The sequence below is a fragment of the Marmota marmota genome, unplaced genomic scaffold (genome assembly GCF_001458135.2).
Source record: "Marmota marmota marmota unplaced genomic scaffold, marMar, whole genome shotgun sequence".
NCBI classification, from domain to species: Eukaryota; Metazoa; Chordata; class Mammalia; order Rodentia; family Sciuridae; genus Marmota; species Marmota marmota.
In genome coordinates, this window is record NW_025999941.1 from 11,169,667 (window position 1) to 11,184,029 (window position 14,363).

The window sequence follows — 14,363 nt, forward strand, 5'->3', positions numbered from 1 at the left end:
AATGACTTCTTTCTGGTCACAGATGACTGCCCCCCCCCCCCCGCCCCAAACCTTTTAAAATATTTTTTTAGCTGTAGATGGACACAATATCTTTATTTTCATGTGGTGCATGTGAGGCAAGCGCTCTACCACTGAGTACAACCCCAGCACCACCCCCCTCCTTTATACTACACTTCTCCCTGCTTTCTACTTTGTCTATTAGGCTCAGTCACTAAACCCAAGTGACAGTTGTTCAGACTTAGTGGAGATACAGATGAAAGGGCTTCATGGAAAAGGTGTTGAGTAGCATCCTGGGGCTAAAGCTAGGTGTGGGATTCATTTGGTGGAGGAGGCACAGGAGGAACAGCCCTGGACTACAGTGACAAGCCTGGGGCTTCCAGGCTGCTAACAAACTGCTCCAGGGCCAGGCTTATCGTCTGTGATAGGGCCTGTGAGACACCTTATAAACCCACCTTCTTTCCAAGTTAACTTCACACACAGTATGCATGCATATGTGTGCAGCACACACAAAAAAAGAACTGCAGAAGACAAATTCTCACTAGTCTAGTCTTACCTGGAATAGTCATCTTTCAGCCTCTAAAGGAAGGGGAGAGTATAGAAAGCAATGGATTATTAAGACATAGGGGCTCCTCTGGCTCCACCTCAGTTCCTCTCAATAAGACAAAAATGATGGCCGTTAAGTCACCCAGCAAATATGCTGAGCTCTGCAATCTGTCCCTCTTCTCTCCAGAAGCCAGGATTTATTCTGATTGTCTAGAACCATTATGACTAGTAGCTCCACTGGAAGCCTTCCCCTCCAGATGTGGTTTGGGGCTGAAAGGCCCTCATTTTTCGTATTTCCACCCAGTCATAGACATGCTGTGTGTCGAGTACCAAGATGGTCTCATACATAGCTTTCTGCAAAAAAGGAAATGTATGCTTTCAGCATAAACTTTCATATGCAGACCAAACAAACAAAACAAAAACAAAACTCATTTTATTTCATAATATAAAAGTCATTCTATGGCAAGACAGGGGCAGAGAGACAGGGCAGCAGACCAATTCAGGCATTTCCCCATATTCCACCACACTAGCTATTGGGTTTTAGCCTCAACGTTCCCCCAGCCACTGCTTATTTCCAAATAGGGAATTAGGCCAATCCATTCTAATGCCCCTTCTTAGCCCTAAAATTCGAACTATGAACTAGAGATTAGCTGCATTGGACAGATGGGAGTTGGGATGTGGAGAAAGGGGGTGGCATTTGCCTCCCTCTCCTAGGGGAAAGTGTGGTCAGGAACTGGCCCAATTAGAGGGTATCAAGAATCAGGGAGAGAGTCAGGGTGGCTCTTGAGTATAGACATAGCAAAATGGTATGTGTTGCAATCTTGACCTTATAGAGATACATAAATGGATTAAATGGGCAAATAAGACACTGGAAAAAGAGAACAATCCTTCAGTCTAAAAATACATGTGGATATGTTATTTTAGTCGATTTGGCCTCATTTTTCTATACGGCTGTCTGTCATGCTGCCTGGAGCACACTTCCAGAGTCATGAGTAATGACAAGGATTTTTCTTGAGTGCTACAGGGTTCTTAACGCTTTCCTATGTGGAATTTTACAGTTGGATGACATAGCTAAACTTTGTTATACCATGAAACTTTGTTTGCTTTCAGGCTTTGAAGTTTTATTTGCATTTCTAGTAGCAGTCACACGCTTGTTCCTTTTTTAAATGCATGAATTATATATACTAATTTAAAAAATTAAAATATAAAAATATACAATCTTAAAAAAGTAATCTCAAACTCTCCTCTCCTCAAGGGGAGGCACAATTCCCAGCCAGGTGACCCAGGCCCAGGGTTGCAGGCTTTGGGTTCTTCGGAGGCTTTCGGAATTTGCTCTGAAGGAAAACCCTCGGCACACACAGGCCCTCCTTTTTATTCACCGTCTCTCGAAACACATACTCGTTCACCACTTCTTCATAACCTGTGTCCACAAAGAGCTGAGCCAGGAATTCTACAAGACAAAGAGGCCAACAGTGCTCAGTGTCCTGGTAATAGGAAGGAGGAAAATCTATGACCAGAGTGAAAAACAAAGACTCTTAATAAGAGTATCACTACTCTGAAGCACTCTACAGACATTACTGTTTTCTCAATTATTTATATTTATGTATTTTTGGTATCAGGGGTTGAATCCAGGGGTGCTTAACCACAAAACCACATCCCATCCCTTCCTGTTATGGTTTTTAGAGACAGGGCCTAGGTTGCTTTAAGGCTTCACTAAGTTGCTGAGGCTGACTTTGAACTTGTGATCCTCCTGCCTCAGTTTCCCAAGCCACTAGGATTACAGGAGTGTGCCACTGTGCTCGGCTTCTCAATTATTTTGAATTAATCAGATTTTAGTGACCAGAAGCATTAAAAGATATTAAAATATCTTCTCCTGATATTTTTATGATATTATAGTTTTAGTGGTAATCACTCATTTTTAGTTTCATTTTAGTGTCTAAAAGAATATTTCCAGAAGTAAAAATATTTGTGAAAGTAGAGATTATGAATGTAATTATCTATGGCTCAGACAATTATGTAGTTTTTTTTTTTTTAATACTTATTTTTTAGGTGTAGATGGACACAACACAATGCCTTTATTTTTATGTGGTGCTGAGGATCAAACTCGGGTCCTGCCCATGCTAGGCGAGCGCTCTACCACTGAGCCACAATCCCAGCCCCAATTACGTAGATTTAAAACTAATGTTTGAAACACTTAAAAGATGGAAATAGAGAATTTTCTTATTCAAAATAATGTAAATATCTCTTTATAAAGCAAATTTGTATATTTAAAAACAGACCCAATTACATTTTTTTTTTTTTGGGGGGGGATACTGGAGATTTACCCCAGGGGCAATTTACCATTGAGCAAATCCCCAGCCCTTTTTGAGACAAAGCCTCAACAAGTTGCTTAGGGCCTTACTAAGTTGCTGAGGCTGGCTTTGAACTTGGGATCCTCCTGCCTCAGCCTCCTGAGTAGCTGGGATTATAGTCCTGAGCCACCATGCCTGGCAGATCAAATTACTTTTACTAAAAAAAGGTTACTTGGGGCTGTGGTTGTGACTTAGTGGTAGAGCACTTGCCTAGCATGTGTGAGGCACTGGGTTTGGTTCTGAGCACTGCATATAAATAAATGAATAAAATAAAGGTCTATCCCAACATCTAAAAAAAAAAAAAAAAAAAAAGGTTACTTGCCTTTATGATCTTGGAAAGTAATCTTAAGGCATTATATTTGCCTTATTTGCTTTAAACTGAATAAAATGAAGTTTCTGATTTGCCCTCCCTCCTTTTCCAGCACAGCTACCATAAGGAATCCACATGGCATGTCAGAGCCTGTCCGTTATCCCAGACTCACTAACTAGGCCCTGTCATCAAGAAGCTTTGTTTGTTGTCCCAGGTGCTGGGTAAGAGGTGTGCACTGAGATTGACCCAAGGACTTGTGCATGTGCTAAGTACAGTTATAAGCCCTCCCCACCCTTACTGCAGTGATAATGTAATCAAGCATATCAAATATAAAAAATAAAATATTTTAAGGATAGATTCCATTCATCTTACCATCAGTAAAAAAATATGATCGGGTTCCATCTTGTCTAACATAAAAGTTTTCTCCAAGTTTGCTTCCAGCTTTAAACCTAAGCATGGCATGATCATACAGTCCATAGTCACGGAACAAGACACTTTTGCCTGGTTTTAATACCTATGAAAGAAAAATGAGCTGTGAGTAACTCTGAGGACCCCAGCTAAACAAAGTAAAAAAATCTGATTAAGTTAGGAATTCAAAATAACTTATAGATTTGTGGCAATTAGAAAAGGGTCTAGACTGAATTACCCATAATAATATGTAGGAAAAGGGCATGCTAGTAAAAGGGATAGGAAGACCTGGCAGAGCCTCCATAATATTGGAGATACTTCTTGAGCACCTCTAAAAGCACTCTGGAAAGTCCAGTGTCATACAATTAAAATGCAAAAGGCAATACCAAAGGATATTGTCCTCATTGAAGCACATTTATTGGCTACCTGGTAATACTCAATCATCAAAATTTCTTTTAAAAAATATGATGTCATTTTCGGCTTTTTCAGTAAAAAGTAAAATATGTTATATTTTTTAGGCTGGTTTTTCTCATTTAGAATCTCAGCTCTGGTTTCACTGTGCTATAACTTGCAGCTCACCTGCTATGCACATAACTGATACATGTCTGGCCCTTGACAGCTTGCCAGATGTTTCCTCATTAGATCTTCACCCAATTCTGAAATGAAGGAGCATGACTGTCATCCTCATGTGAGGTGAGGAAAACGACTCTTGAAAAAGTTAAGCCATCTGCCCCCCATCATCACTCACTAGCTACTAAGTAGGGGAGTCAGGACTCACACTTAGGTCAAAAGGTTTCATACTGTGGAACAGACACTTCTGTTAGTCCTGGGGGATGGGGGATGTGTCACTCTTCACACTAGACAAGAAGAGAGGTACAGAAAGGAAAGGTCAATTTTCATATTCTTCCTGTGCTATGCAGGACTTCTAGATATGGGAAGTAGATCATCAGGCTATAGTGCAACATCTCAAAGAAGACTAGTGTTAGGACCAGGTGGTGAGTCCCACACAAAAGTCCTTCAGAAGGTAGCTAATAAATAATAAAAAAAAAAAAAAAAGAGAGAGAATTATCAGGATAGTACCAATGTAGTTAAAAAAAAAAAAAAGTCCTTCACAGACAAGATGTCAGAGTAGATGTCTCAAAAATCAGAAGGAAAGATCAGTAGGGTATGGGTACAGCTCACTTTACAAAGGAAATGGCTACCTGTTTTTCAGAATGAAAAGTAGTACACATCGGAGCACTTTTTTTTTTTTTTGACACTTGCTTTTTTTTTTTTTTCAGTTTGCCAAAGAGCTGTTAGCCTTTTATTATATCCCAACCCTTGGGCCCCTCTATTGGGGATGATAAGCATCCTTCAAGGGGCTTGTTTAGTACAAGTGAGAAAGGCAGACCATAATTTACTTTGTGCTATATGAGAAGTGTCAAAACAATGTTATGTGGACAAAGTAAAACAAGCAGAGACTAGTAGAAATTTGAAACTGTGATATAGCTAAGCAAAACAAATATATCAATGGTCACAGAGCATTAATAGATAGTGACAAACTGATAGGATGCCAAAGTTTCACTCTGCATCTTGAGTAATGAAGTCAAGTTGAACTCAATGTTGGTTCATTTAATAAACATTTTAGTGCCTTTCATGTGGCAGTGCTAATTTTGCCATCGAGCCTATTTATAAACGAATAAGATATGAGCCTAGCCTTAGAGAGAAGAAAACCATACAAACTAATAATTACAACAATGTGATAAGAACTCACAAAGTTTTAAGAGTGCAAATAAGGAAGTCTGAATTGAGGAGGGCTTCAATAGAAGACCTTTTGAACTGGGTTTTGAGAAATGAATGAAAGTTTGCCAGGAAGAAAGGGAACGAAGGAAATTTTTTGTTCAAAAGTAAACATTACCATTTGGAACCTAGGGTTCATAGAAGGGAGAGGTAGGAAACGACTTTGGAGATAAGATTTAATGGACCTCCTAAGAATTTTGGATTTTGTTCCTTTGTCTATACAAATCCACGGAAAGGGATTACAGGATTATGGTCAAGAGCATAGATTGTAAAGCCAGATTCCACAGGTTTAAAACCTGGCTCTACCATTACTGTTGACACTTGCTTTTTATGTGAAAATTCTTTCAAGTGGTTTAACACTACCAAATGAAAGGGAACTGGAAGCGGGTGTGTGTGCGCTGATTTTTATTAAATCTATTCTCACTCATCATACATCAACAAGATGGTTTGAAAGCATCTATTTTAAAATGAACATATATAACCTATTATAATAGATTTGTCTCCTTTGGAAAAGTATGTGATGGGCTATCAAATTTTCTTTTTCTTTTTGGTGGGGCTGAGGATTAAACCCAGGCCTTTGTGCGTGTGAGGCAAGCAATCTACCAACTATGCTGTATCTGCAGCCCCCCTGGGGCTATCAAATTTTCTAAAACTAGTTAGATCTATTAGAAGAGGAAAGATTATCCATGACTGTTTGAGCAGATTTTCTCATTTAGTAAACTCTTATTGATAATAGCATGTCTTTTAAAAATGCTGTCAGTGAAGAAAGAGTCTCAGATAAAAACATTCTTACCTTGGTTAGAAATGCTATGTTTTAGAATGTAAATAATTAAGAAACACTCTTGAAAACATTTAGTTCACATGAGACTTATTCTTCATTTCAGAAGGAAGGGCTACATGGGACAGGGGAAATAACACTCACTCTGGAATTTGGAAATCTTGACTCAAATCTCAGTTCTTCCATTAACTAGTTGAATGCAAAGTAATTTCATCCCTCTGAATATATTTTCTCATCTGTAAAATAAATTATGATACTAATGCCTCTTTCGATCATGACACTGTAGTTAATCAGGCATTTCCCAATGTCAGTTGTTTTTTTTTTTTCATTCCAACAACTCCAAGGATGAGCAGATTAGGTCCTATTAAACCCACTTTTTGGTAAGGCTAGCTCAGAGTAAAGATGTCTTACTTGCCCGAACAACTCAAGGCAAGCCAATAATTTTAAGATTAAAGATCAGGTCTTCTGATGGCAAATCTAGCCCATCTTTCCTTTACTCTTCCAAAGATTTTTAAAAAAAATTTCCCCCTGGAGTTAATAACTTGGGAGTGATTAAATTTATGTTATAACAGCTTATTTCTGTGACTATTCATGTAAGGGTCTCAGAGCAGTTCATAGGGTGTCTTATCATCAGAGGCTGCAAATTGCTTCTCTCTCTAGAAATCTCCTGATGAAACATATGATTTCAAATTAATAAACCACTTAATAAGAAAGCAATCACTGCTGCTGTAAACTCATTCCAGATAGGATGGAGGAAAAAAAAAATCTATTGAAGAGTAAAAAATAGGAGGAATGCTGAAATGAAATTTGTTACTAAAAAAAATAATGGTCTGGGACAGTCTGAGTCCAGTTTTTCTTTCTTTTTCTTTTTAAAATTTTTGGAACTGGGGATTGACCCCAGGGGCACTTAACTACTGAGCCACATTCCTAGGCCTTTTTCAAATTTTAGAGACAGGGTCTTGTTGAATTGTTTAAGGCCTTGCTAAGTTTTTGAGGCTGGCTTTGAACTCAGGATCCTCCTGCCTCAGCCTACCAAGCCATTGGGATTTTAGGCATGTGCCACTGTACCCGGCTCAGTTTTTTTGTTTTTCTTTTTTAATATAATATTTCATACTACTAATACACACACACACACACACACACACATACATGCTGTATGTTTCCATGAAAAGAAGCTCAGGAACTGATGAAACTGATCCATGAAGATGGAGGTTAGAAAACTGGTCACCTAGGGTCTCTGGGGGTGGGTTAGGGCACCGGGAAGCCTGCAGAGATGCTAGAAACATTCTATATTTAGCTGGGGTTTACATGAGTATATGCATATGGAAAAATCCCTCTAACTGGTCTGGAGTACTTATTACATGACTATTAAACCTCAGGAAAATATAAAACTATAGACAACATACATAATTTGTAAAATTATAAATGAACTTTCATCCAATTTAAGAATCAGACCATTATCAATACACCTGTAAGCTCCTCCTCTGCACCATTACCCTGCCTTTCTTAACACAGAAATTATGAATCTCAAGTCCACAGGCCCAAAAGGTTGAAGATTAGAGATCAGAGGACTGTGAATTTAAGTAGAAAACAAAGTTATATCTTTATTTTCACTGCTTCCAATGGAAAGTTAGTACTCCCTTAATTATGAATTCAGGCAACCAAAATTTTGACCAAAAAACCCCAAAATAGCCTGATGCCATTGCCCATGCCCGTAATCCTAGCCACTTGGGAGGCTGAGGCATAGGAGGATCCCAAGTTTAAGGCCAGCTTTGTCAATTTAGCAAGACCCTATTGCAAAATAAAAAGGGCTAGGGATGTAGCTCAGCGGTAAGCCCTTGCGGAGCATGTCCAAGACTCTAGGTTCCATTGCTAGTACGACAACAAACAACCCCTGCAGAAACAATCCCTTGCATCATGGTGCAGTCCTTGCATACACTTAAATTTACATTCATCTTTACTGCAAAAATGTATGGTTTCATATTACTTGGTTCTTCAGAAGACTAAATTTGGCACTGCTACTTAGTTCATTTTGTACCTAAGAAGCTTTGCAAAACTGTTTGTTGCTTTTCCTTTTGAAGTACACAAACATCTAGAGTCCAAAAGGAGACTTTATAGTGAGGCTACTACATGAGTTGCAAGAGAGGAATAAGACAAAATGATAAAGAGGTGTCAAGCAAACTTGTATTTCAGTGTAAAATTTATCATGCAGTTTTTGTAAGTATAAATAAGATGATTTGAGAACACTACCATATTGCGTTGATATGCACACACACACATATACATTTTTAAATTTATTTTAAAAAATATTTATTTTTTAATTGTAGTTGGACACAATACCTTTATTTATTTTTTTTAATGTGGTGCTGAGGATCAAAACCAGGGCCTCACACTTGCTAGGTGAACGTTCTACCACTGAGCCATAGGCCCAGCCCAACACATATACATTTTAAATAACAATGTCTAAACCTGTTAAAAGCAGGTTTCATGGCAAGCTCTAAACTGCTTTTTCATTCCTTGAGGAATATATTACATTTATCTGCACTGATGTTGAAAATTCTGTTAAAACCTTGTCAAGAATTTGTTTTGCATTAAACAAATTTATACTGAGTGTGCCCAAATAAATAAATAAATAAAAGTATGGTATTTACTAGATCACCACTGAAGAGCTTTCGAATTAATGTGTTAATTTAAAATCACAGCATTAACAAATATGATTGAAACTGTATTTTAATAAATTTCCCTTGTAACCTACTTTGACCTACTAAAACAGGCAGCTAACATTCTGAGGGGTTCATAGGTTTCACTAGATTACCAAGGGCGTTCATGGCACGAAAATGCCACGAACCCTTGCCCTAGAAATCCACCAGCCTGGATTTGCATTATTAATCTACTACTTTTCTTTCTTTTTCTCAATGGTGGAAAGAAAGGGGTGAGTGGAATGAGAGGATGCTCAAAAACACATCATGCTGTAAGCAATGTGCTTTTTTACCCTTTTTTTTTCTTTCCAGACAGGTCTCACTATGTTTCCCTGGATGGTTTGGAACTCCCCATTCTCCTGCCTTAGCCTCCTACATAGCTGTGATTACAGTTGTGTGCCACCATGCCCAGACAACATCTTGCTTTTTGAAAATTAACCCATGTCATTCCTATAGCTGAGGTCATTGTCTTTCAGTGCTGTGTGGTGCTCCAACTGTCTGAACATACAATGTATGTCTCCTCCATTAGGTCAAACTGACTTCGAAACTGGTTACTGTATCAGAAAAGTACAAGGGGTTCTGCAGATGCATATTCTTATCAATACTTGGCTTTATCAAACTTCTAAATTTTGTTAATCCAGTGGTATCTCCTTATGATTTTATCTTACATTTCCTTGGTCACTGAGATCATCTTTTTATGTGTTAACTTACCGTTCTATGAAATGACTATGAGTATCTGCCCATTCTTCTATTAAATTGTCTTTCATTCTGACAGGAATTCTTTATGTATTCTAGATACTAATCTTTTGCCAGTTGTATAAATTACGTTTCCCAATTTGTCTTTTTAGTTTCTTAATATTGTCTTTGAACAGTAGAAATTCCTTTTTCTTTTCCTTCATTTTTACTATCATCATCTTTATGCTTAAAATGCTTTGGGTCTTCTTTGAAGTTTTCCCCACTCTGAGGTCGTATTTTCTCTTGAAAGTTTTAAACTTTTGGTGTGATGGGGGTACTGGGGATTGAACTCAGGGGTGCTTAACCACTAAGCCACATCTCTAGTCCTCCAATTTTTGGTACCAGGGATTGGACCCAGGGGCACTTAACCACTGAGTCACATCCCCAGCCCTTTTTAATTTTTATTTTAAGACAGGGTCTCATTAAATTGCTTAGGACCTCACTAAGTTGCTGAGGCTAGTTCTTGATCTTGCGATCCTCCTGCCTCAGCCTCCCAAATTGCTGGGATTACAGGCATGTGCCACCACATGTAGCTAAACTTCTTTTTCATGTAAGTCTTTAATTAATTTGAGAATGAATTTTGTATAAGTCTGAAGTAGGAATCCAATTCATCCACTCCTATAAATAACCAATGTTTCTACCTTTCCTAGTGATTTTCAACTATCATACATCAATTTTCCATATCTGTAAGGAACAATTTCTAAACTGCATCACACTCCATTTGTGAATCTGTCCTCCTGCCAATACCACTCTGTCTTTAATTATTATAGCTGTAATAAGTCTATAACTGGCAAGGAATAAATCCCCCATCTCATTCTTCTTCAGGAGTGTTTTGGCTCTACTTGGTCTTTCATGTCTATTTAAAATCAGCTTGTCAATTTCCTCAAACCCACACCTCTCCCAATTAAACAACAATCCGACAAAAAATAAAATTTGCAGGGATTTTTAGTATAATTACATAGCTTACCTATGGAAGAAATACAGAATATGTCCTGAACACAGTATTTCTCTCCATATAAATTTTCTTTTCTTTTTGGTACCGGGGATTGAACCCAGGAGCACTTAACCACTAAGCCACATCTCCAGCCCTTTTTATTTTTTATGAGACAGGGTCTTGCTAAGTTGCTTAGGGCCTCACTAAGTTGCTGAGGCTGGCTTTGAATCTGCAAACCTCCTCCCAAAGCCTCCAAAATCACTGGTACTACAGGTGTGCGCCACTGTGCCCAGTCATACAAATTTTCTTAAATGACCGTCAATGTGCTATGTATAAAATTTACTCTCATACAATTTGTCAGATTTTATTGTAGGAACCCTTTAATTTTTTTTATCAGTGTTCAAAAAAGATCTTTTTGAACAAATTACATTTTTTTTTTTTTTGTATTATATAACTGATCTTAATATATAAGCACAGATTTGGACTGGATGTGGCAGTGTAGGCCTGCAATCCCAGCTACTTAGGAGGCTGAGGAAGAAGAATTTCAAGTTCAAGGTCAGCCTGGACAACTTAGATTCTGTCTCAAAACAAATTTTTTTTTAAAAAAGGAGATTTTGATTGCTGGCTGTCATTTGCAGGCCCTGATGTAATGGAACACAGACAGCAGTCAAAACAAATGACAATAACATAAGCAATATAACAGGAAATTAAAAAAAAAAAAATCAGAGCACATATTGCATGTTACTCACCCCCTGCCTTTTGTAGTTGTAGATAGATAGAATGCCTTATTTTATTTATTTTTATGTGGTGCTGAGGATCAAACCCAGTGCCTCACGCATGGTAGGCAAGCACTCTACCACTGAGTCCCAGCTCCAGCCCGTTACTCCCTTTTTAATGTGGCAAAATATATATAACATAAACTTAACCATTTTAACTTTTTAAGTATACTGTTCTATGACATCAATACATTCTTCTTATACTTTTGTGATTCTTAGGGGTGGGGGGTTGGGAGGCAGTCCAGGGAACTGAACCCAGTGGTGCTCTATCACTGCGCTACACCCCCAGTCCTTTATTTTTTGAGACAGGGTCTCACTAAGTTGCCTAGGCTGGCTTCAAACTTGCGATCCTCCTGCCTTAGCCTCTCAAATAGCTAGGATTACAGGTACGTACCACCACACCCGGCTGTTCTAATAGTTTTTGATTAGAAAATTAGAATTTATAGTTTCTACAAGTAACACATTTCTTTTTCATTCTCAAATTTTTAAATTAGGGTTTTTGTGGGGGTTTTTTTGGTGGTGCTGGGAATTGAACCCAGAGCATGCTAAGCAAGCATTCTACCAACTGAACTATTTCCCCAGCCCCAAATTTTTAAATCAAATCTTATATTTTTGAGCTGATTAGCACCTCCAGTACAATGTTGAGTAGAAATATAGTCACATGTCATGTAAGGAATTTTTGGTCAACAATGGATTGCATATATGACAGTGGTCTTATAAAATTAAAATGGAGCTGAAAAATTCCTATTACTTAGTGACATCATAGCTGTCATAGTCACAGCACAACATATTATGCTATTTGTGGTGATGCTGGTATAAAGAAACATACTACACTGCCAGCTATATAAAAGTATAGCACATGCAATTATGTACAGTACATAACACTTAATGATAACGATTGTTTATGTTTTAACTACATGTCTTGGTCTGTTTTTCATTACTTCAGTGAAATACCTGAGGTGGGAAGCTTTATTTTAAAAAAGGTGTATTTAGTTAGTTCACAGTTATAGAGATTCAAGGGCATGATCCTGGAATCAGCTCTGAATTTGGGATGGCAGAAGAACATGTGTGAAAGAGATCTCACAGCGAGACGGGAAACCAGAGTGCAGGAGGAGCAAGGCTTTCTCTCTATTTAACAAATCTTTTATGAGAATTAACCAAATATCCAACAAGAACTGCCTCAATCCTTTCTGAGGGGAAGCCCTAAATGACCAAAGGACCTTTTAATTGGTCCTATTTCAAGGGTTCCACTATTTTTCATATTGCCACACAGGGAGCCAAGCTTCTAATACATGAACCATTGGGAGAACACACTTGATCCACATTCAAATCATGAAATTATGTGTTATTTCTTTTCATTTTAAAATATATTCCTTCTACTTATTAAAAAAGTTTAACATACATTGTTGGTGGGACTGCAAATTGGTACAATCACTCTGGAAAGCAGTATGGAGATTCTTAAGAAAACTTGGAATGAAACACCTTTTGACTCGGTTATCCCATTCTTTGGCATATACCCAGAGGACTTAAAATCTGCCCTTAAATAGATGAATGGATAAAGAAAATGTGGTACATAGACTTTCCTATGTGTAACCAGTGTAACTCCATATCAGATACAACCAAAAGAATGGGAAGTCATATTTCACGTATGTATGATATGTCAAAATATATCCTACTGTCATGTATAACGAAAAAGAACAAATAAAAAATTGAAAAAAAAAGTTTATTTCAAAACTGCAGCAGCAGTTGGGTATGGTGGAACATGTCTGTAAGCTCAGAGGCTGAGGCAGGAGGATCATGAATTCAAAGATAGAGTCAGCAATTAGTAAGTCCCTAAGCAACTTTGTGAGACTATCTCTAAATAAAATATATAAAAGGTCTGGGGATGTAGCATAGTGGTTAAGTGCCTCTGGGTTCAATCCCCAGAACCAAAACAACAACAACAATAACAACAACAACAACAACATCAAAATCCCACAAAAACCTGTAGCAGCAGTCTCACATACCTTGTTTACTGTGTCTCTTGAATGCATCATTTTTCTCTTGTGCTTGATTGAATCATGTATTATTTTGTTTATTGGTGGCCCAAGGAACAATAGGCTCATATAAATATATACCATGAAGTCTAGGTGTGTAGTAGTTGTAACATCTATGTACTCAATGTATACTTTACACAATAATAAAATTGAATTTTGTTAAGTGACACATGACTGTATGCCCTATCTATATCCCCAACTCCTCCCGAATACTGAAAACCTTTCATTCACGAAATCCCTGATATAGCACCATCACCTCTTTTGAATAGAGTCTTCATATTCTTGTTCTCGCAGAATCCTGACCATCCCCTTTCAAGTTAGGCTGTTTTCTCCCATCACCTTTGTACCACCACAAGGCCTTGCTATTTTCTGTGAATTCTTCTTTCTCCTTGTATCACCTACTATCTTTTCTTGAGTCATCTATTGATTCCAGGGTCATTTCCCTCCATTTTGTGAGGAATGTATTTTCTGGTTTACTGTATTATCTGAATGCTATTCCACTTTTAATTCTGGTCAATTTCAATATACATGTGGATTATCTTTCCAAATATGCTGACCTCTTCACAGTTTGGGCTTCTCTCTTCTTGAGATCTTGTCCTCCACCCTATCTATACCATTTACTCCCACAGTAATGTCTAATATGCTTTGTTAATACCAAATAGTATAACCCAGCCATGTGTGGTGGCACACTCCTGTAATCCCAGTGACTCAGGAACCTAAGGCAAGAGGATGGCAAGTTTCAGGCCAGCCTCAGCAACTTAGTGAGACCCTAACACAAAACTGAAAAAAAAAAAGAGGGCTGGGTATATAGCTCAGTGTTAAAGCACCCCTGCGTTCAATACCTAGTACCAAAAACAAAAAAAACTAAAAACTTTCAATTTGGACAAGTCACTCTCTGTTCAAGCTCCTCAGCTTCTCCTGTTCTCTCTCTAGTTTCCAATGTCAATAACCCTTCACCCTCACCTGACCCTCCAAATCAGGTATTTCCTAGCATGTTTTCCCTGATGCTCCCCG

The 14,363-nt window shown here is 38.0% G+C and overlaps 1 protein-coding gene across 3 annotated transcripts in view; it reads right to left on the bottom strand.

Moving 5' to 3' along the window:
* Positions 1–958: 958 nt before the first annotated feature.
* The window catches only part of Mettl6 (methyltransferase 6, methylcytidine), a 22,297-nt gene continuing 8,892 nt past the window's right edge, over positions 959–14,363 (bottom strand). For all 3 annotated transcript variants that reach the window (XM_015494470.2, XM_015494469.2, XM_048801171.1), the window contains exons 5-6: positions 3,577–3,718; positions 959–1,993 (exon numbers count right to left, since the gene is read on the bottom strand). In XM_015494470.2, the coding sequence (XP_015349956.1) occupies positions 1,794–1,993; positions 3,577–3,718 (342 nt within the window). In that variant the 3' untranslated portion in view covers positions 959–1,793. The remainder of the gene's footprint in view (positions 1,994–3,576; positions 3,719–14,363) is intronic.